The following is a 23,081-nucleotide window of genomic DNA, read 5'->3' as shown; positions in this document are numbered from 1 at the left end:
AATTTTGACAGGTAATGTACAAGTATACGTATAGAACTTGGTCAGATTACATAGTTTGTTTAATGAGATGGTGTTATTTTCTGGGGGAGAAAAATTAAGAAAATAATAAATATATAAGTATAAATGAACACTAATATTTATTTTAAAGATGTGTTATAGATGTATAAAGTTGGAAATTGTAATTAAAATCAAGACACTTTTTAGGAACTTGGATTGGCTACAAGAAAACATGGAGCCAAATACTGTCTCTGTTGGCAGTAGCAGTTATTCTAGAAAAAGGATAGCTTACTATGCGAAACGCATTGACGCTGCACTGCAGAGTACGGGACCAAGAGGGACACTGATGGGAGAAGCCGCACCATTTGCTCCAGCAAGCTCCGATCATGACTGCAGCACAGAAGGAGCTGCTCAACACACAGGTAGACATAAGAACTGTCCGTTTCCTTTGTCTGGTGTCCAGTTTTAACCCTTTGAGTGACAACATCTCTGTGCTAGATGCGCAATATATCTGCTAAAAATGCCAGCATCACTTGTTATATAAATTCAAATAAAAATATTGTGTAAAAAAATTATGGTACTTGTGTATTAAAATCGGCGCCCCCGATTTCCATCGTGCGATGTTTTAATCGCATCGCATGCCATGCACCCGATGGCATGCGATGCGACGCGATTTTTGGCCCCTATACGATGAAAGATTGTATAAGCACCCTAAAGGGTGCTTTTAAGCACTGTAATGGGTGCTTACAATGTTAAATGCACCCCCACTATAAACGTGAACCCGAAGCGTGGCAAGCGCAGCGAGCATGCGAGGGGCGGCGGTACGCGTCCTCCGACCTTTTCATACCCCCACTATCCACGTCGGCGTGGAGTTGAGAATAGAAAGTGTGGCGAGCGCAGCGAGCCACCTAGCCCGAAGCATGGCGAGCGCAGCGAGCCCCGTGAGGGGACGCGGATACCTTCACAGGTATCGGAGTCCCCTCGCGGCCTTCACAGGTATCCGCGTCCGCGCGCCACGCTTCGGGCTCGGTGGCTCGCCAGACTTTCTATTCTCAACTCCACGCCGACGTGGATAGTGGGGGTATGAAAAGGTCGGAGGATGCATACCGCCGCCCCTCGTGGGCTCGCTGCGCTTGCCACGCTTCGGGTTCACGTTTATAGTGGGGGGGTGGCGGGGGGGTGCATTTAACATTTTTAAAAATTGTATGGCATTGTACAATATCGCGCGATATCGCATCGCATACCATATGGTATGCGATGCGATGGGTGCCGCCAAAATACACAAGTACCAAAATTATTATATTTCCTATATAAAAAGGGAAAAATTACAGGTCATTATGGAGGAACAAAAATGCTTGCTTGGCAATTTTCACACCAAATTTGACAAATTCACTTGGCACTCAATGGGTTTTAATTTTTTTCCCTTATTTTAGCAGTGTATTTTTGGATTTTAACATTGTATTTTTGGAAAAAATTACAAATACGGATACATGCTCTGTCTGGATGTGCATTAACCGAGGGACGTGCTCACTCAGCGGGAATTTAAAGATACAGGGCCTTATTCTAGTTCACTCTTTCTGACAAAATCCTTCTTAGATGGACAAAACCATGTGCACTGCAGGGAGGGCAGATGTAAAGTGTGCAGAGACAATTAGATTTGGGTGGGATTTTACTTTAAAGTGAGATCTATATTGCAGTGTAGAAATAATGCAGCCAGTATTTACCCTGCACAGAAACAAAATAACTCACCCAAATCTAATTCTCTCTGCACATTTTACATCTGCCCCCCTGCAGTGCACATGGTTTTGTCCATCTAAGAAGGATTTTCTGAGAAAGAGTGAACTAGAATAACCCCCACTGTGAGGTGCATGCAAGATTGACATAAAATGTAAGTTCCAATCTTGAAATATTGTGTCTATATGAGAACTGCCTAAAAAGAAAATGCTATATGTATGCATGGCTAAAAAATAAAGTTATTCTTTATTTATCTGAAAATGTGTATGTAGAATTAAGACAAAGATACCTTTTATGTGCATTGGAGACTGAACTATAAAAGTAAGTCTGGTTCTGGTGTGCCTGTAAAAGATTATAAAGTGAAGGATATCTACAAGCAAAATGATAACTGAACTTCTTAAGAACACACTTGTAGCGCTGGTTACTTTTCTTTCTTTGTACAGTATATCAATGTTTAACACACAAATCTGCTGGATACCGTTACATTTCATAAATATCTTACTTCATTGAAAGTTCATTAAATCACATAGTGAAGTACATAAAACAGCTAATTGTGGATTGAAAAATGTATATTTATATTTAAAATGTATATGCTTTAATCTTCACAGCAACCGAGGGAACTGGAAAAATTAAATTCTCAAAATAAAAGCAGCAGATCACTGGAGGAAATACTGCTGGCGAATGACTCACTGTGTCCATTGCTTGTTCAATCTGCATCATTTTAATTCAAATAAGTAATACAGCAAGGTGCAATAATTGGATTAAGCAGGGCCAAAATAATGCCGTCCGGTTGTTATGCACAATTACTGTGTTAACTAACTTTGTGGACAGCATAATGGTACAATAAACTTGGCACCGGTATGGAAAGCAAGTGAAATAAATGGTTAAGTATTTAGAAAAGTGGCACTGTAGAAAATTAGATCTTTGACCCACCTAATAACGTTTATAAAGGAAATGTCAGCTATTCATAAGCAGAGTTCAGGAATACTGGAGAATCAAGAATAAGGATATACAGTACATTGTTGCTAAATTAAATAAAATAAAAAACACCATCTGTACAACAATTCTCTGACCAAGGACTAGAGAATATGGTAGATGTATGGTAAAGCAAGGCATTACTATTTCCCCTCCTATGCAGCATAAAACTGGTGTTAAGTTACACCCTGAATTACACCTACACAGACTAGCAGCACACATTTTATATGCTGAACCTGTGTGTTTTCAGGAGAACTTATGCCTTTTAAAAATTAGGTGATCCTAATTGTATAGCCTGATAAAATAAAAAAAATAAAAAAGGGAAAAATAGCAACTTGTTGTATCAAGGCTAATAGGATACGGTCCATAATGCAGCCAGGCTGCAATTTTTGCAGATGGACAAAACATGTGCAGAGAGCTAGATTTGGGCGAGGTGTGCTTAAAATGAAATCTAAATTGCAGTGTAAAAAAATAAAAGCAGCAAGTATTTACCCTGCATAGAAACAAAATAACTCTGCACGTTACATCTGCCCAACCTGCACTGCAGCATGGTTTTGTCCATTCGCAAAAATTGCAGCCTTGATAACAGGTCTAAATCCAGGCCCATTGACATTTCCCATGGGGACAGAGCGGTTCTGGGATAACGGGGCTACAATGTCTAGGTCGATAGTCACTAGGTTGACCACGACATAATGTCAAAACAAGCTTAAGGTCGACATGTACAAGATCGACGCAAGTTTTTCATGGTTTTTTTTTTGGCATAATGTCAACATGGACACCGATTAAGTGTACCACATCCCCTCGCATGCCTCTCTATGCTTGGCACACAATTATATTCTCCATTTATTCACACTTGGATAGTAAAGTATGAACCAAGTCGGTCTAAACTAAAAAAAAAAATTGTGTTGACCTTTTGAGTGTCGACCATGTACATGTTGACCTTTTGTCATTGTCGACCTAGTCACTTTCCACCAATAGTGACTGTTGACCCAGGATCAGGATACCATACATCGCTGTGTGAGGCAGTGACTGGCGACTGACTCTGCAGGTGTGTCTCTGAGGGGAATAGGGGAGGGGTAAATAAATAAACTAGGTGTGTGTGTGTGTGTGTGTGTGTGTGTGTGTGTGTGTGTGTGTGTGTGTGTGTGTGTGTGTGTGTGTGTGTGTGTGTGTGTGTGTGTGTGTTCATTAAATGTTTGACCAAATACAGCAGTCTCAGTTTGTTTGAGACCAAAACAAAATACTGAATAAAAAGGTAAAGGGTTATAAATGACAGTGTCCGAGTTTGTTGTAGGTGCAGGATGCTAGACTTTTTTTTTTTAAAGCGGCAATCATTTACAAGGCACTTTTTTTATGTTTCAAAATGTTTGCCTGGTATTCCGCTCATGCAGCAAACTTGAACAGTATTACATATGCCCCCAAATCACCAATATATGTAAAAAGTGAAGTAAGGTAAAGCAATATCCAAGTTTTGCTACTTACTTTCCAATCCTTCATCTCCACATGAACAGTATGGTAAAGACAAGTTCTCCAAAGAGGATGAGGCAGCCAAACCCTTTAGCAAATAAAATACCACAAAGAAAAATCAAAATTTAATATTTTTAAAACAGGAGGGGAAAAAAACAAAAAACAAAACAGAGTAATACATACAGTATCCTAAATAATAAAAGGCTAATGCCCATCCACACCTCTATTGGGGAGGGGGGGGGAACATGAATCAAACCTTACAAAGAAGGCGGACCTGGATGCCCATAGCAAACAATTACATTCTACTGTAGCTATCGTCTAGTAAGGCCATATCAACCGTGTGTCTTCCCTGGAGCCAAAACAGGGAAAGTTCTGTTTGCCAAATATGGACAGGTGGCATGATCTTGAAGATTGGCCAGGGATTGGTGTAATAGGGTTACAGGCAGTTTAACAGATTTTAAATCATTTTTGTTCTACTGTAATAAAAGAGTCCTGCACTATTATATGCCAATATGCCAGCCCAGAGCCACTTAATGCATTTAAATATGTATCAGATCCCCTTCATAGCCCTATACAGTATATGGCATAACAGCTTTCCAAGACCTTATACTGTATATGGAGTGCCCCATCATGCCCTATTTATGCCAGAGTTCCTCTTGATTTATGTACAAGAAAGCACCCACTTTGTGTGCCACCAGTGCCCACCTAATTATGCTAGTACAAAATCAAACATGTACACCCTGGCCATGTTTATCTGACTGAGTCTGGATTGGACTCAGCACTTTCTGACTTGTCCAGCCGGTCAGACATACTCACTATATGGCACACCTCGGTCAACTCAGCACCTTCGTGATGTTCTCATCATGGCTGCGCTACTGCTGCTCTTGGAGTTCAGCACGAGTGTGATGTGAAGCAGACCAATTGGTTCTTACATGACTCTAGCCAGGAATCCGAACGGTGGCACAGCTGTGACTCTGACCAATACTTTGCACCCTCTTCAAAGTGTCACATGATAGTTGAAGCCTACAGCAGCACTAAAGAGCACTTGTTTAACAAATACTGATCTATTATGTTCTATAAAAGCTACAATTTGATTGGCTTCTATGAACAAAAATGTAACAGTTATCTTTAAAAGATTTGATACATCTCCCATCATGTATGTCAATACTGAGACAAAATAGAAGGATTCATCAGGGCTCCATTTACACAGTAAGACGATAAATGTATACATGTACAGTCATCTTCTGAAGGGAAATAAATCAGATGATCATAAATCAGAGAGAAGCATATTTTCAGATAAAGATAGTTTGGTTATCTGGATTTTCAATTTTATAAATAATTGCCATCACTATTCCCAAAGTATACATACACTGTACCCATCTGTTTGGTCACTGCCTCTAGTATTACTCTACTTTTGAAACCACCCTGCAGAGTTTCCTACAGAGACTTTTTAAAGAGGCACTCGGTCATCATACTTGTGTGTGTATGAAACCATCACTGTGGCCCTTATTCTAGTTGATTCAGACGGATTCGTATTTCAGACAGGAACCGAGTGTTCTTAGCCCCGCCTACCGTACGGATCGCTCACACCGTCCGAATGCGGGAAGATGCTGAGCGTATGGACCGCGAGTGGATGTTTCATGTGAACACCTCCTCCATTTGTGGCAACCTCCCCCATCCTCCGATGGTCGTTGACCATCAAATGATGGACCGAGCGGTCAGGCAGCACCGAGTGCTCCAGACCACTCGAACATTTTTCCGTATGAAAGCAGGGATATGGGCAGGAAGCAGACATCCGACTATGTCAGTTGTCCGCCCCTCACACGTGCGTCACGGCCGCATTACCATACGTACACCCAGCATTTTCATGGGAACGCACATGAAAACGCGGAGCGTAAGCATATGGTAATGGGCCCAAACAGCCCTTCAAGCATCTCTCCACCCCCTGCTCAGATGGTTCCGTATGATCGGTTTCTGCATGGTTTCTCGCACTACTCAAATATAAACATCAAGTTACGGTCACATTGCAGATATCACTATCAGATTTATGGGGTTGGATGGATTCAGGTTAGATGCAGAAACCACTATTAACTGGGTGAAAACCGGCTGGTTTAATAATGTTCTTTTGCATAAATATACAAAATGTAATTGTCAAACAGTTTTCCCCAATTACAGTCTTTGGAACTAGAAGAAGATACATGGAGAAATCACAAATACAGTCTTTGAGAAGTCAATATTCCAGAACTAAAACTGGTTCAAAACCAGAGAAATGAAGAATGCATCCTCAGACAAATTATTGTATGGCTCTAAATGACTGGAACAGAATACCGGAAGACTTTGAGGCTTAGCAAAGACAATCCAGAGACAAAGAGCTGAAGGATTCTAGGTAATTTGTGAGAGGCGAGGAAGAGAAGCGGAGGTTGTCCAAAACTCTCCCAGCTGGGTAGCATGAAGGTATATAAACAGGACAGGTGTCACAATCCTGCTTAAATTCATAGTATTTGGTGACTTACCTCTGTCATCTGTCCTGAACCTTTAGTGTTCTCTGTGTGCTAAATTCACTGTCTAGTAATATATGAGCTGCTGACAGGCTGGACTAGATTAAGATTAAGGGGGATATTCAATATCCCGCTGCCATTCCCGCGGGGCACTATCCAATGCGGCATTGAACAGGGGATCTCGCCAGAACGTGCCCAACGTCACAAGCAGTCGGGCACGTTCTGCCACGAACGTCTGGGAATTGATGAGCTCCCACCCACAGCTTGCTGATTTCCGGCCGCTACTCATGGACACGCCCCCTTCTCGACACTAAGCAGACAGGAAGTTATTTGTATCTTATTCCATTTTAGTCCCTATGGGACTAAAATGTTGACTCCCGTAACCTGTTTTGGTGGCAAGTAATTAATAACACTTCTTTGCATGAAGATAAATGGTGAGAGTGTCCTCCTTTGCGTGTGTATATGCCCTTTGAGAAAGGTTGATTACCGAAACGGCCCGTCAGGGCTTCACTGTGGATTGAAGTGTCTGCTGTCTTCAGCTACTGCCACATACATGATGAGTATATGAATCTTGTTCTCATGTTTCAATAATAAGGAACTGTTTTTGCATAGTATTTGCAAGGGTGTGCTGGCCCTGTCTGTCAAAGGATTGGTGAATTGCCTAACCGATGATTGATACATGATATATATATATATATATATAGATAGATAGATGACACACATATTTACATATGGTCTTACATCATAGATTTCTTACAGAAATTCACAATCATGAACAAACAGTATCCTCAGTATTTGTAGTTGTGTAAAATAAATTAGGTACGTTTATGTAAAATACTTGCCTTGGCTAAAGTTAGCAAATCTCTTTCTCTCAAGGGCAGTCCATGGAGCTCTAGATCTTTCAAAGCACTTGACACAGTCAAGCAGGCTGTTATTGCCCTACATAATTGGAAAGTCATGTCCTTTGACCGAACAGGTGGAATCCGCCTTCGAAATTGAATTCCACATTTTTCGGAATCTGTTACGACAAAGAAAAAAAAACAGTTGGATTTTGAAGATTTTGTTTCCACTTTTGTTAAAAGAGAAACATAAAAAAAATAAAACATTTTACTACAGGGAAACTTCTCTTTAAAAAATTTCGTAAATTAAAAAATTATATGTAGTCAAAAGCATGTGGACATCCAGATTTCACCTCATATGTGCTTGTTGAACACAGTATTCCAGAAGTTCCAAATCATGGTCTTCAAGGCATACTATCAGTCCAGGGTTTAACCATAGCCATACTTGAGCAAAGGGGATTTAATTAGTACCTCATTTATTTTGATTCTACTATCTGCGCACAAGCAAGGATATCACTTAAACCTAGACAGTTCATGCGCCTTGACTGCTAAGGTTGGAATACACTTTTATAGAGAAATGTGCAGGATTCCTACTTTGTGGGAGTTGGAGAAAGGCCTTGTTTATATGGGTATCCAAACTCTAGAATATCATTGTAATTGCATGCTAAAGCACTAAAAGGTCTTCACTTCACCTGAATAAAAGTGCACAAGGCTAAGCATAAGACAGCATCAGACCATTATTTCTGCTTCACCAAACTTTACAGCTCGCAGTACACATTTTGAAACAAATTATTCTCCTGCATTCACCAAATCCACATTTGTCACAGACTGCTAGATCATGAAGTGTGATTATTAACACTAGAGAATACATCAGAGTCCAACAATAATGTCCGTTACAACACTCCAGCCAATGTTAAGCATTGTGGAGGGCGATTCAAAGCTTTAGTGAAGCAGTTTAGCCAAGGAAACCTTAATTGCAGTGTTGTCTAATGTCGGAAGTTTGTCTCAACATTATTTTCCTCTATGTGGAATGGTTACTCTTCTAAATAAGTATTTTTTTAAAGTATCTTGAATTATGTTAGACCCAGTTTAAGTTGTGTGGGTTTGAATGGCACCTTCAAGTCCTCCACTTATTGTTTGAAACTCTCTGGTTTCTGATACTTTGGGTCCTAAGGTGTTTGCAAAAAGAAAAAAAAAGCCTAAAAAAATAAAATAAAACCTGACAAACCAGGAAGGATATGCAACAATGGTTTCGGCCTACTGTGTCTTGACAGGTAAGTGGAATCAAGCCGATGCAAGGGGAAATCAGATCAGCAATAAATGAGCCTGTACCCATTAAAGGGCAAGCATAGATGTAGTCACTGAAAGGAACTAGAAGACCAGAGACAAGGTGCACTTGAAGAAAAAACAATTCTGGGGAGGAGGAATACAAAGGAGGTGGTATTGTAGGCTAAAATGAGCATGTATATTTAGGGGGGTATTCAACCCCCAGCCACTATTTCCAACGGTAGAAATAGCGGTGGATAACTTTTTAATGCTGTCTTTCCTGACAGCATTGAACAGGCATCTCATCAAAACGAGCCCATCAATTGTCAAGCTCACGGCTGTTTCTCGGGGTCACGCTCCCTTTTCGGCACTCGGGACATTGAATCCCACATGCTTAGACGCAGTCAAGCTGGCCTAGAACTGGACCGGGTCACAACTGTCGGGCCGGCCCGACAGTCATGACCGGGGATGGAATACCACCATTAGAGTGAACATTTGAAGTTGGCAAGATTGTGAAAAAGTCTGACAGAATATAAAAAAAAAAAAAAAAAGGTACATGTGTAATAGCACGGCTACGCTACATTTTCAGCGTAGGCTAAGCTACGCTGTCAGCATAGCCCAACGGCTGCCTAGTGTAGTTAGCGTAGTGACTCCGTGGAAGCCCAACAGCTGCCTAGTGTAGTTAGCGTACTGGCTCTGTCCCCGGCGTCCATGGCAAGCCTCTCACACAGCGCTGGTAACCGCCAGATCCCCTGCGCTGGTGGACACCAGCGGAGGGGGGATCATGCGGGCACCGGCGGAGAGGCGCTCCAGCTGTCTGAGACGCAGGTGCGTCTCAGACGCTCCTGTGTCTCATTAATTATTGCGGCAGGGTACGGCAACCCTGCCCGCGTCCGCTTTAGGAGAGCCTCCTTTTCAAACCCCAACTATCCATGCCAGCTTGAAGTGTGGCAAGCTCAGCAAGCCTTGCGTGGGGATGCGTTACACGCCCCCCCCCCCCCACCTGTTCATACCCCCACTATCTACGTCGGCGTGGAGTTGATTTTATAAAGTGTGGCGAGCACAGCGAGCCACAAGCGTGGTGAGCGTAGCACGCCCCACAAGGGGACGCGGATTACTTTACATGTATTCCACGTCTGCTCGCCACACTTTATAAAATCAACTCCACGCTGACTTGGATAGTGGGGGTATGAGCAGGTTGGGGGGCGCATAATGCATCCGCTCGCCACACTTCGGGCTGGCGTGGATAGTGGTGGTGTTTCAGGAACACATATCTGACAGACACTGACCACGGGAACACTATGCTACTTCTGACAGGAACGCTAACTACGCGGCTGCGGGAACACTACTTCCAAGAGAGATGGTAACCAAGACAGAGTGGAGACAGCAATTTGGGGGGGGGGGGTGGAACCAAGGGAGTGGGAGAGAGCAAAGAGAAATGAGGTTGGAAATTTAAGAGGCGGCAGCTGCCAAGTGTGCTGTAAGAGAGAGGGACAGAAGTTTGAAGTCGATCCAGAAGTTATGAGAAGCCTCTGAACCAGGATGCAGAGGGTCTAAGTTGATGCAAAGGGGATAAGTTGACACAGAGCAATGTAATCAAACATGAGAGGACCTGTAGTTCACAAGGAGCTGAATAAAAAAAGGATACGGTCACTAAGTCTACAAGCATTAGTCCGACATGGGGTTATTTCATGCCCTATCATCCACTAGGGCGTGGTGGGAGAATAAAATAGTCTGCTGAAAGCATAGTAAGCACACTTAGTGCACTTTTTAGTGTCTATGCGGGTAAAGAAAATAAAGTGAAAAACCCCATGTCTACCTTTTGACTGTTGACCTTCACCATGTCTACATTCATGCATGCCGACCAAGTTGTTGTCTATCCAATGATCCATAGCCAAATAAAAGGGGGAAGCCAAAGAGAAGGTATAAATAGTCATGTAGAAAAATATACGTGTTTGGACAAGAGATTTGAGAATGGACAAGAGAATACAGATATTTCAGCAATGGAAACATCAAGAATCAATTCCATGTCACCGGCTGTGTTTTATAAAAATTACAGGTAGGAGGTTGGTGGATGAGCACTCTCCAGTTTATCACTTTTCAAGGCTTAGTACATCTGGCCCTAAATAAGCAGAGGAGTTCACTAAGAGAAAATGTGAAGAGGAGGGATCCAAGGAAGTGGAACGCGGAAGAAAAGGGGATGGGGAGTAGAGTTAGTGGTAGATAAAGGAAAGGAATGGATAGTGAGGTATGAGGTGAACAAAGGGTATATTTTAGAACCAGTAGGATATTTTTGGGGAGCAAATATAGATTTTGGCACCCCTGGATGGGATAAACTTTATAAAGGAACAGCACACAAGTCGCAAAAAGTGTTGTGGTTTCACAAATAATAGACCTCCGAAAAAGCTGGCTCTGCCCCAGCAAAACACGTTAGTCGTTATTCCTCAGCAAGTAACTATGACTTAGACTAAACCTGGCCTACAACTATGTATTCATCACAGTACCATTGGACCCGATCCAGACTTCAGGACCACTCAAAGCTATTTGATCAACTCCAAGCTAACCATTGTCTCCATTCCATGACACTCTCCACCAAACGACCAATACGGGAGACCCTTTAAGGTAGTGTTGAGTTTGTGTAATTAGGACTGTTCTTGTCATCTATTGGTGTCCTCAGTGAGATTGCTATAAGAACAAGACCCTTGTCAACTTATTAGTCCAGCCCTTTTCAATATTTCGGATCACACTGCCATTATCAAATATATACCTGATTAAGGATGTACGTGATTGAATTTATTTACATTCTTTAAGTGCTGTTTATACAGTACCTACCCTTTTTTTGGCATACAATAATACACCCAACAGTACAGGGAGCTAGTGGAGGCATTGGTGACAGGGATAAAGGTGTTTTTTTTGGATGAAGCAAATTCATAGAAGTGTAAAGAAAATTGGGATAACAATGTTCTTGTGATGCTAAAAATTAATCCCTGTCCCATATAGTGCTGTGGGTGAGGGGGGAATATATAAAACTTCTGGAACACCTCTCAGTAGGATAATATGGACCAATGCTACAATGTAGTAAATGGGAGTGCTAGGTTCAGGATGCAAGCTTCAGCTAGGTGTGAGATTCCCTTCTTCATGCCTGTTCAAGTCACAATTCAGGGCCCTTCTGTGTTGAGGGGGGTATTCAATCACCGGCGACCATCTCCGGAGGAGGAGATGGCCGCCGGGCCCTATTCAATGCTGTCTTCCCCGACAGCATTGAACAGGGGAGCTCGGCAGAACGAGCCGTTTCACAAGCAGTCAGAGTTGTTTTGCCAAACTGCCGGCTGCAGCTTGCAGCCACGCCCCCTTCTCGTCCCACTGCAGACAGGACATGGAATCCCGCCTGAGTGTTTTTGGACGAACAGACCGATAATGGGACATGGTCACGGCTGTCGAGAGTACCCCCCTAAGGCAGACGTGCAATGTCTAATTGCCAGCTCTGCTGTATTGGTGTCTGCTCTCCTGCCTGTCAGACACCGTCACTGCTTCTGGGACCCAAGCCGTCAAAAGGAGAAGGCAGCAGTAGCGTCCTCAACAGTTTGGTGGATTTTGCAGTCACATACCTTGTCTAATGGTAGGATTGGCACTGGAGGCACACAATTGTGAGTCCCTGGACACAAGCCCAAGCCTCCTTTTACTGTACCTACGTGCGGCTTTGCCACGCTCTCCATAGAACTTCCATCTTGGTATATTTTCCACAGAGAATCAATTTATTATATCACACTAGCTTTCTCTTTGGGGGATATTCAATCTGGGGGTCACGGCTGTCGAGCTTACTCGACAGCCGTAACCCTGTCCTGTTCTGAACACGCAGGCAGAATTCAAGGTCAGTGGGATGAGAAGGGGGTGTGGCCGCGAGTTGCGGCCGGGAAGGGAAGAGGCGAGCTGCAACCGGCAGCTCGTCACTTCCCGGCCGTTCTCAGCAGAACGAGCCCGACTGCTTGTGAATTCAGGCTTGTTCTGCTGAGCTCCCCTGTTTAATGCTGAAGACAGCATTGGATAGGGCCCGACGGCCATCTCCCCCTCAGGAGATGGTCGCCGGTGATTAAATACCTCCCTTTATGTATTGGTTGCTTGCCTATCCAGTCAAGTTTAATGCCAATGTAAAGAACAGGATGGCTTTTGAAAAGTTAAAAAGAAATGTGGATATCAGCTTGAAGCACAAAAATAACTAAACACGATTTAAGAAGGTGTTTTAAACATAGTAATATACTATACAATAATTATGAAATCACCAATAATGATATTATAAAAAATATAAACATAGAAAAAAAAAAATTACACATTGTGAATACATGCAAATTAATTAGTACAATTTAATGTTCATGTTAAAGCAATGGGCTATTAGTAGCCTTGGTTAATATACTTACGGTGGGGGCACGCACATGGAGCTCCGAACTCCAATCCTTGGCCCCTGAAGTAGAAGCGTGGCAGAGATGGTGGAGGGAGGCAGACGGAGGATGAGGAATGCCGAGGAGGACTGCCAAGTGTCTCCCTGTTGCAAGACGTGGTGACAGGGGGCAGCACCAGCCATGACCCCAGCATATACCACCAGAGGTGGTGATCACCATCGGCCGGTACGATCCCCCCACCCGATGATTCAGGGGGCCCATCAGGATACGCGGCCATGTCACCCGCCATTTCCAGCCTGCAGGCCCTGGCAGCTGTCTTCCAGCCCCCCACCCGATGTTCCAGCTCTCTGGTAACTCAGTGGCGGCGGCCCCAAGGGAGAAGGTACTGCTACTCTATCGGGGGCAGCGGCATGGAACTCAGCCCAGAGAGGGCCCAACTGACTCCCAGCCTTCCCCTACCACCCATGCTGGCTCTCCCTCCAGCCACGGCTCCAGCCAGGGCCTCAGGCATGCTAGCCGCCCTCCAAAACCTCTCGGCAGGACAGCCTTTGGATCCATCCAAGCTGACTCCTGTGGGTGCTGAAGGGGAGATGGCCTGTTGAGTACCTCTACTGCGGTCTGTCAGTAGCAATGACAAGATGATGCTGCTGATGGCTGCCAAGGATCTGTGCCGCTAGCCAAAATAAGTACCCTGTTGTGTATCTCTGTTGTTTTATTTGCTACTTATCTGGCTGTTGCAATCACCAAGTGGTGCCGCAGAATGGCTGCCTGGATGCTGTACAGCTCAGTAGATATATGTTCCCTATGTCCGTGTCATCAGGATACAACTAGTGCATTTCTGTACTGTTTTACTTGTCTACCTATCTGGCTGTTGCAATCACCAAGTGGTGTCGCTGAATGGCTGCCTGTACAGCTCAGCATATATACACTGCTCAAAAAAATAAAGGGAACACTAACATAACACAGCCTAGATCTGAATGAAATATTCTTAGTTAATATTTTTTTCTATACATAGTTGAATGTGCTGACAACAAAATCACACAAAATGTATCCATGGAAATCAAATGTATTAACCCATGGAGGTCTGGATTTGGAGTCACACAAAATTAAAGTGGAAAAACACACTACAGGATGATCCAACTTTGATGTAATGTCCTTGAAACAAGTCAAAATGAGGCTCAGTAGTGTTTGTGGCTTTCACATGCCTGTATAACCTCCCTACAACACCTGGGGCATGCTCCTGATGAGGTGGCGGATGGTCTCCTGAGGGATCTCCTCCCAGACCTGGACTAAAGCATCTGCACACTTCTGGACAGTCTGTGGTGCAACATGGCGTTGGTGGATGGAGCGAGACATGATGTCCCAGATATGCTCAATTTGATTCCGGTGTGGGGAATGGGCGGGCCAGTCCATAGCATCAATGCCTTTGTGTTACAGGAACTGCTGACACACTCCAGCCACATGAGGTCTAGCATGGTCTTGCATTAGGAGGAACCCAGGGCCAACCGCACCAGCATATGTTCTCACAAGGGGTCTGAGGATCTCATCTCGGTACCTAATGGTAGTCAGGCTACCTTTGGCGAGCACATGGAGGGCTGTGCGGCCACCCAAAGAAATGCCACCCCACACTATTATTGACCCACAGCCAAACCAGTCATGCTGGAGCATGTTGCAGGCAGCAGAACATTCTCCTTGGCGTCTCCAGACTGTCACGTCTGTATGAACCTGCTTTCATCTGTGAAGAGCACGGTGCCAGTGGTAAATTTGCCAATCTTGGTGTTCTCTGACAAATTCAAAATGCCCTGCACGGTGTTGGGCTGTAAGCACAACCCCCACCTTTGGATGTCGGGCCCTCATACCACCATCATGGATCTGTTTCTGACCGTTTGAGTAGATGCTGGAGGTCATTTTGCAGGGCTCTGGCAAAGGCAGAGGTAGCGGTCCTGCTGCTGGGTTGTTGCCCTCCTACGGCTTCCTCCACATCTCCTGATTTATTGGCCTGTCTCCTTTGTAGAGCCTCCATGCTCTGGACACTACACTGACAGACACAGCAATCCTTCTTGCCATAGCTAGCATTGATGTGTCATCCTGGATGAGCTGCACTACCTGAGTGTGGGTTGTTTTGGTCAAAAGTGACCAAAACCTCAGCCAGAAAGCATAGGAGCTGAGAAGTGGTCTGTGGTCACCACCTGCAAAACAACTCCTTTATTGGGGTGTCTTGCTAATTGCCTATAATTTCCACCTGTCTATTCCATTTGCACAACAGCATGCAAAATTGATTGGCAATCAGTTGCTTCCTAAGTGGATAGTTTTATTTCACAGAAGTGTGATTGACTTGGAGTTACATTGTGTTATTTAAGCGTTCCCTTTATTTTTTTGAGCAGTGTATGTTCCCCATGTCCGTGTCCATCATCAGGATACGTCTTGTGCATATCTGTACATTTGATATATATCTGTACTGTGACTGTTTACTTGTTCCTACCCTTGCTGTTGCACAGCAATCCAAATCTAAATTCCTAGTACAGTATATGCAAGTATACCTGGCCAATAAAGCGGATTCTGATTTAGGAATACTTTTTTGATTTGCTTTTACCAACCTGATTCTCCAAGTCCTGATTGATGGCAGCTTTTTAAAGACACACGTGTCAAGTTCTTGTTTATTTTCAAAGTATTTAGAATGGGTGGCCAGTCAGATAGTTTTATTCGGTCGGCATTAAAGCATAGGGCCCCTTGTTTGAGATCGGCCTTTACAGCTGGTAATGGGACAGAGTCTTGCAGTAGACACAAGTAGTCATAGTGAGACCTGAAATCCATTGCTCCTTGCCGTCGTATTCGAACAGAGTCAATCATGACTTGCTAAAAAAATGTGCCTGTATCAAAAAGAAAAGAAAAATTTAATTACGAATCTTACAGTCAGTTACTACTGTACAACTGACACTGCAAACAGTAAGGGCAATATAAATGTGTTCAAGGTGTTGAAAAAGTGTTTTTTTTTTTTTTTTTTTTACTGTATAGTAATAAGTTATACCCTTTTCAGACAGAAAAGTCTGAAAATCCCGGCAAATACACGGCATTTCAAATGCCGTGAGCAGCCTGACTCCCCTTCACACAGAAGAACAAATTACCGGGTTGAAAATTTCTACCCGGTAATTTTCTGAATAACACAGGTATTTCTTCTGTGTGAAAGGGTCAACCCGGGTCATAAATCCCGTGTCCTCGACTCTGGTCAATTCCAGGGTCGGAGACATGGGATTTACAACACGGGTGTGCCCTTTCACACAGAAAAAGGACCTGTGTTATTCACAAAATTACCGGGAGGAACTGCTTCACCCGGCAATTTTGTTTTCTGTATGAAAGGGGTATTATTGAGAAGTTTTAGAACTGATGATTTTGGCTTGTGAAGAAAGACCGACCCAGCACCTTCATATTAAAACCAGGTCACCCACAGGGTCGACCTGGGTTTACCCCTTCTTATAACCCAGGTCGAATTGCCAGGTTGGTCTAACAGGGTTATAAGTTTGGTGCTTTCACACTGCACTTTGAACCAGGTCGACACATACAGCATGCGTTGTGAAAGGGTTATAAACACTATGCAATACAGCTATGAACTAATGTCTTGTTATTTTGTAGTAAAAAAAGTTTGTAGTTATGCTACTGCAGGGGCTTATGGGAAAATGTCAGTCTATACCAGCAGTTTTCGTGAAATTTAAGGATTTTTGTCATGTAATGACATTTTGAAATGGCAGCTTATAAAGTAAACTTTTATTGGCACATTTAACATTACTATGCTTACTAAATACCATAAAACGTCAAAGCACAATAGAGAGCAACATGTGATGGATATTAACAGAGATGTTTTACCTTTAAAAAAAATAAAAAAAAAAAATGCAGAAATACTCCTTTACACATTTTTTATGTGAAAAATATTGTCCTGAACAGAGCCCTAATATGTAATGAAGTCCAAGCTTGCCAGAGATGCAGGTTGGATGATGATCATGGGTGTTTTTTTTTTCAAAGCAGCAATTATTTACAAGGGATGGTTTTGCCTTGTAAATAAATCCAGGATTGGCCGGTATCACACACTCGGACCCAATTACATACATGTATCTGGGTAGGAGGGGAAGCAGCAGCATGCACTACTCCAGCTCCGTCCACCCTGTGAGGTGTACATTGCGGCGACTTCTCCCATCAGTGAAGTTGCTGGCGTGGCGTGGTGCGGTGTGTGCCCCCCGCCCCCTTCTTGAACCGCTCAGGACCTTCCCAGCCTGAAAGATCTCATGCAGATCTTTTGCATACAATATATCTCAGCTACCAGAGACAGGATCCTTACCATGAGGTGGGAGAACGTGAGCTTAGAAAGTGTGGTATTGTTTCTATTATGTTTGTGTTTCTATTTATTATGGTATCTTTACCTTTTCCTGACCACTTATTTATATTATAAAAAGGTTTGATACAGCTTATGTTATAGGCCACCTATCCAGAGTATAAAAGACCAATGTTTACATTAATGTCCAGGGTTGTTACTCGGTTCTTGTACCACTCCACCGGACTCCCACTCTTCCTCCAATGGTCTGCAGAGTAAGTGATTGTGGAATGCATTTGGAAACCACTCTCTAGGAATCCTGCGTTTGCCACGGTGCGTTGATTTAATTTCGATTCAATTTGCTTTTGATTTCCCCAATTCCAGCCCCATTTGATTTGGCCTTGCTTTCCATTCCATCTGCTCTTTTGCATTCAATATCGATTTGCATTCAAGGCACAGTGTACACATTTAATTTAATGGATCAAATTCAATATCTCCTTGTCTGCACAATCTAGTTTTTTAGGCAAATGTGTGTACCAGCTCTCCCTCGATAATCCTGCTTTTTGGTATAGACCCTTTCCGGACAAGACTTTGAGGTGGGGTAATCTCTCCTGCAGCCCCTGGGGTATTCTGGCACTCTCCATACTCATTCGGGGTATACTTACAGCTGCTGGAGTCCCGCGCACTCTGAGGCCTGGTCCGCTGGCGTGGTGTTCCTGTCTGCACGGGCTGCCGTACTCCAGTGCATCAGGCGGGAGTTCTCCTCTGGGGCTCCATCTGGTCTGCCTCCTGTTGTCCGGGGGTGGCCCCCCGAGCTACAATCCGGTCCTCCATCAGATGCTGGCAGGTGCTGTGGCTGTTCTGCTTTGTAGGCTGGGGAGCGGTCGCGGCCATTTTACAAATCCCCTGACTGAGCATTTTGGTCCGTGGCACTCCTTCTAGCTACAGTCCGAGTGATTGAGGCTGTCTGTGTGATCCTGCTGCCGATCTCCCCTAACAGGTAGGTAGTGTGCTAGCCTCTGCTGCACTATATAAGAATCCTCCAACAGCAGTTGGTCTGCTCTCCTTCAAGACATGACTGTGGTTATATCTGCCCTCTCCATTGCTATGGAAGCACCTGTCCACCATATCCTGATGGCTATATATGCCTCCACTGACCGACTTCTCAAACAATTAACTGGTGACCAGGAGGATGTCCCCTTGGTACTTCTTTACTTTCACGGCGCCAGGATGGCGCCGCGCGTACTTCCGGGTTACGCTCGCCACTAATTAAGTTAAATAAACGGAGTTAACGCCATGCCAACATGGATAGTTCATACCTTCACTATCCATGTTGGCATGGAGTTGATTTTAATTAGCGTGGCGAGCGTAGCGAGCCACCGAGCCCGCAGCGTGGGCGAGCGAAGCGAGCCCCGCAAGGGGACTCTGACGCGCGGCGCCATGCTGGCGCCGTGAAAGTAAAGAAGTACCGTCCCCTTTGTTTCCTGTGCTCCTGATATGCCTATTACTGAAGATAAGTGCATTCTGCCTGGATGCCATGCTCCTGAAACCCCTTCAGTAACTCTACTTGCTTATGCCTCATATGGGATCTCCGGAGTTGATACCTATGGTTTGTAAATTCATGGTCTCCTGAAACTATGGGGGAAATTTACTAAAGGAAATTTGTAAAAAAATAGGTGTATTTGTATCCAGAAATACACTTATTTTTTACATTTACTATCCCGAAAATACGGCAATTCGTAGTCGTATTGATGTGCTATCAATAGACTACGAATTGCCGTATTTTCGGGATAGTGACGGGGAAATTTACTAAAGGAAATTTGTAAAAAAATAGGTGTATTTGTATCCAGAAATACACTTATTTTTGACATTTACTATACCGAAAATACGGCAATTCGTATTCGTATTGATGTGCTATCAATACGAATACGAATTCCCGTATTTTCGAGATAGTAAATGTAAAAAATAAGTGTATTTCTGGATACAAATACAACTATTTTTTACAAATTTCCTTTAGTAAATTTCCCCCTAAATGTAAAAAATAAGTGTATTTCTGGATACAAATACACCTATTTTTTACAAATTTCCTTTAGTAAATTTCCCCCTATATGTTTGAATGAGGATGAGGTCCTACTAAATTTTCCTTCACATTTCCGGTGACTGACAGTGCGATTTCGGATTTCAAGGTTTTCCTTCTCTGGATACACTCCTGACCACTTCCAAATGACTGGGTACGTCTTCTCCACTATACCTCGGTCCCCCTTTGCTCCTGAACTTTGTCCGGACTAAAATTTGTTGTCTTACTGCAGTTACACAAAGTTGTGTTCACTTATTTTCACTCTTCAATACCTATTCTCCTAAAGCACTGTATTACATATATCCTATTTGATGATTATAGGTTTGAGATGATGTCATTTATTTTCTATGTTTCTCTTCTGCATTGTAGATCCGTACTGTATTACCTATTGCTGTGAGGCCTCGTCTGGCCTTGTTATGGGTCATTACTTTAAGCCCTGGTTACTTTTTGTTATAATATCCTTTATTTGGGGAGAGGAGGGAGGTTTACTTTCTCTTATAAGTGGGAGGGTAGGGTAAGTGTAGATTGTTAGTGAGTTAAGGGTATGTTTAGTTTAAGGGATCCAAGTATAACTAGGTTGGGGACAGGTTATACAGGGTGGGGGTTATTTGGTGGGTTTTCTTTGAGCCTTCTTTTTTCTTTTCGGTACTTGTTTAGTTTCACGGCGGCAGTTACGTCATCAGCATAGCGTCCCTGTTAGAATCAGCGTAGTGTTCCCACAGCCAGCATAGTCAGTCAAAAGTAGTGTAGTGTTCCCGCGAGCGTAATCGCTGTGCTCTCCACGCTTCGGGCTTGGTGGCTCGGCAAACTTTCTCAAATAAACTCCGCGCTGACATGGATAGTGGGGGTATGAAAAGGTCGGGAGGATGCGTAACGCGTCCGCTCGCCGCGCTTCAGGCTGGCGTGGATAGTGGGGGTTTGAAAAGGAGGCATTTGCCAGTATGTAACATGGAGCACTGGCAAATGTGTCCTTTATTGTGAATGAGATGCATTTGCGCACCGCACCCCCCTTTGTGCAGGAGACGCACGCGCTACCGAACTCCTAACCCTGTTGGCAGGGTTGCCATACCCTGCCGCAATACTGACTGAGACGCACAAGCGTCTCAGAGGTGGAGCGCTTCTCCGACAGTGCCCGCATGATCCCCTCTCCGCAGGCCTCCGCCAGCGCAGGGGATCTGGCGGTTACCGGCGCTGTGTGGGAGACGCTCACTACGCTTGCCAGGGACAGAGCTGCAGCTCCCGGGGACAGTACGGTGACTACGCTAACTATGCAGGGTTACCGTGGAGACAGTACGCTTACTACGCTAGAGAGCTGTTGGGCTACACTAACAACGTAGCTTAGGCTGCGGCCGTGAAACTACACAAGTAAAGCAGCCGATGGGCTACGCTGTTCTACGCTGACAACGTAGATTCAAACGTAGCTTAGGCTGCCTCCGTGAAACTACACAAGTACCTTCTTTTCTTTTTTTCTTTATTTGTAATGCTTATCTTATGTGACAGAATATCTATTTAGATTTTTTATTTTTTCCATTTTACTCCAATATATCAATACTCTGTTAGATATGTATAGTATGTGTTATTACAATCCTGTGAATGTAGATCACTTACAGTATATGCTCTTATTAATCCTTGTAGTGATGAGCCCGAATGGCGCCTTCGGGTGGATATGATAATGGATCTAGGATGGGAGTCTGTATGCGCTTGGAAGGTTATATGTATACTTGAACTTCTAAAGTACATTGTACCAACTTTTATGTCTGTGTAGCTGTCATGAACATTTTGCTGCTTTTTCTTTTTGTTATAGGGGGTTTTATTGCATTACCAAAAAATTCGTTTTGTTTTTGATATAGAGAAAACAGGAGTGCACATCGAATCAAATGCATATTGAAAGCGTCTTAAAAAACGTTTTCCTTTCAAATTTCGATTTGATTTTGCTTCTATAAACTAATCTAACACCTGTCGTAAATCAAAGTGTGTGTACACCATTAAATGTGTGAAACATAATAATTACCACTCTGCACATGCTGTTCTACATGAATAATCCCCTATTTAATAAGCTTTTTATTAACCTTAAATGTAAATGCCCATGTGTATGAGCCCTTATCAATTGCAACTATCTGACAACTTATGTCTCTGTAAGAAGATACGTGCAGGCTAGACCACTACATTACATTATGCTCAGAACGAAGTACAAAGGCACAGCTTGCTGCAAGACACAGTTTAACAGCTACCAGCAGACAGATACAGGGCATATACACTGTGCCTCACAATGAAGAGCAATGCCCGGGAAGCAATGCACATTGCACAGCCATAGAACAGATGCAGCACTAGTGTAGGCAGAAACTAGGAGATGTGCTAGCCAGTGACTTACCCGCCCGATGTAATGCGCTGGGAGAAAAGCAAAGCCCCGGATGCAGCGACCGGGCTATTGTGGAAGCACCACAGGCTCCTTCCTTGTTATGCACCGCTGCTGTATATCCAGCTGCCGCCGGCTTCCTCCATAATAGCGTTGTGTTCCCTTGGTTTCCTAACCGTCTTCCTGCAGAGTCCGCCCTGATCCCTGCCCACAGCCGCGCTTCCTCTTCCTCACTCCCCTTCACCGACTCCTCCTCCTCCCTACACCGGTCCGGCACCCTGTGTTATAATAATATGTGCACACTATTAGGAGGACAGTTATTTCATGCAAGGAAACATCGATAAGACCCTTCCAGGGGTGCCCTAGGTTGATGGTGCAGGATCAATTTAGATTATTTATGGTCAATGCAAGAGGTAAAACCAGTGCTTGTTGTGTATTCCATTCATAACATAAGTAGACAAAAATAAGCAAATCTGGACCCTAAACACATAAGCATACCTCCGAACTGTCCCGCTTATTGCGGAAACGTCCCGGTTTTTGGGACGTTCCCTGGTCCCTCCTGGGGCCAGCAGTGTTGCCCAGGAGGGGGTGTCGGGTGATGCAGCGAGTGGGGTGGGGAGGGGGGCCTAGTCACTCCGGAGAAAAGGGGGGGTTGCGGCCGGTGCCGCTTACCTCCATCCGGGGGGGGCCTGCTGCAAACTGACGCCCTCCAGTGGCCGGCTCCCTAGGCAAATGCCTAGAGCTACCTAGTGGTGGCACCAGCCCTACAACAGGGTTGCCGACTTTCAAATTCTCCTCTCCGGGAGAAGCCCGGAGAGGAGACTTTCATTACCCGTTCGGGGGGCGGGGCTTGACTGTTATGTCATTAAGCCCCACCCCCATTACGGGACATAGTCTAAATCACTGATCTCCATGGAGGGAGCGGGGCTAAAATGACACGAGTGTGTCATTTTAGCTCCGACCCCTCCTCTGAGACCCGCGGATTGCGGCATTTAAATGCCGCGATCGGGGGGCTCAGTGGAGGTCCCCCTGATTCCAGGAGGGTTGCCCACCCTGCCCACCCTTCCGGGGGGCCGGGAGGGGGACCCGATTTTCGGGAGACTCACGGTAATTCCGGGAGGGTCGGCAACCCTGCTATACAATCAAACTTTAGATGCGATGGTTCTATCCAC

The 23,081-nt window shown here is 44.2% G+C and overlaps 1 protein-coding gene across 2 annotated transcripts in view; it reads right to left on the bottom strand.

Annotated features, from left to right (window-relative positions):
* CEP78 (centrosomal protein 78) overlaps positions 1 to 22,156 on the bottom strand; it is a 67,087-nt gene extending 44,931 nt beyond the window's left edge. The window contains exons 1-4 of one of the 2 annotated variants that reach the window (XM_083186144.1): positions 21,925 to 22,156; positions 15,771 to 16,043; positions 7,514 to 7,689; positions 4,189 to 4,261 (exon numbers count right to left, since the gene is read on the bottom strand). In XM_083186144.1, the coding sequence (XP_083042270.1) occupies positions 4,189 to 4,261; positions 7,514 to 7,689; positions 15,771 to 16,023 (502 nt within the window). In that variant the 5' untranslated portion in view covers positions 16,024 to 16,043; positions 21,925 to 22,156. The remainder of the gene's footprint in view (positions 1 to 4,188; positions 4,262 to 7,513; positions 7,690 to 15,770; positions 16,044 to 21,924) is intronic. The other variant, XM_083186145.1, reaches the window with a different exon arrangement.
* Positions 22,157 to 23,081: the final 925 nt, after the last annotated feature.

The sequence above is a fragment of the Crinia signifera genome, chromosome 1 (assembly GCF_055691185.1).
Source record: "Crinia signifera chromosome 1, ASM5569118v1, whole genome shotgun sequence".
Taxonomy (NCBI): Eukaryota; Metazoa; Chordata; class Amphibia; order Anura; family Myobatrachidae; genus Crinia; species Crinia signifera.
The sequence above is the reverse complement of the archived record's forward strand: the minus strand, read 5'-3'. Positions and strand labels throughout refer to the sequence as shown.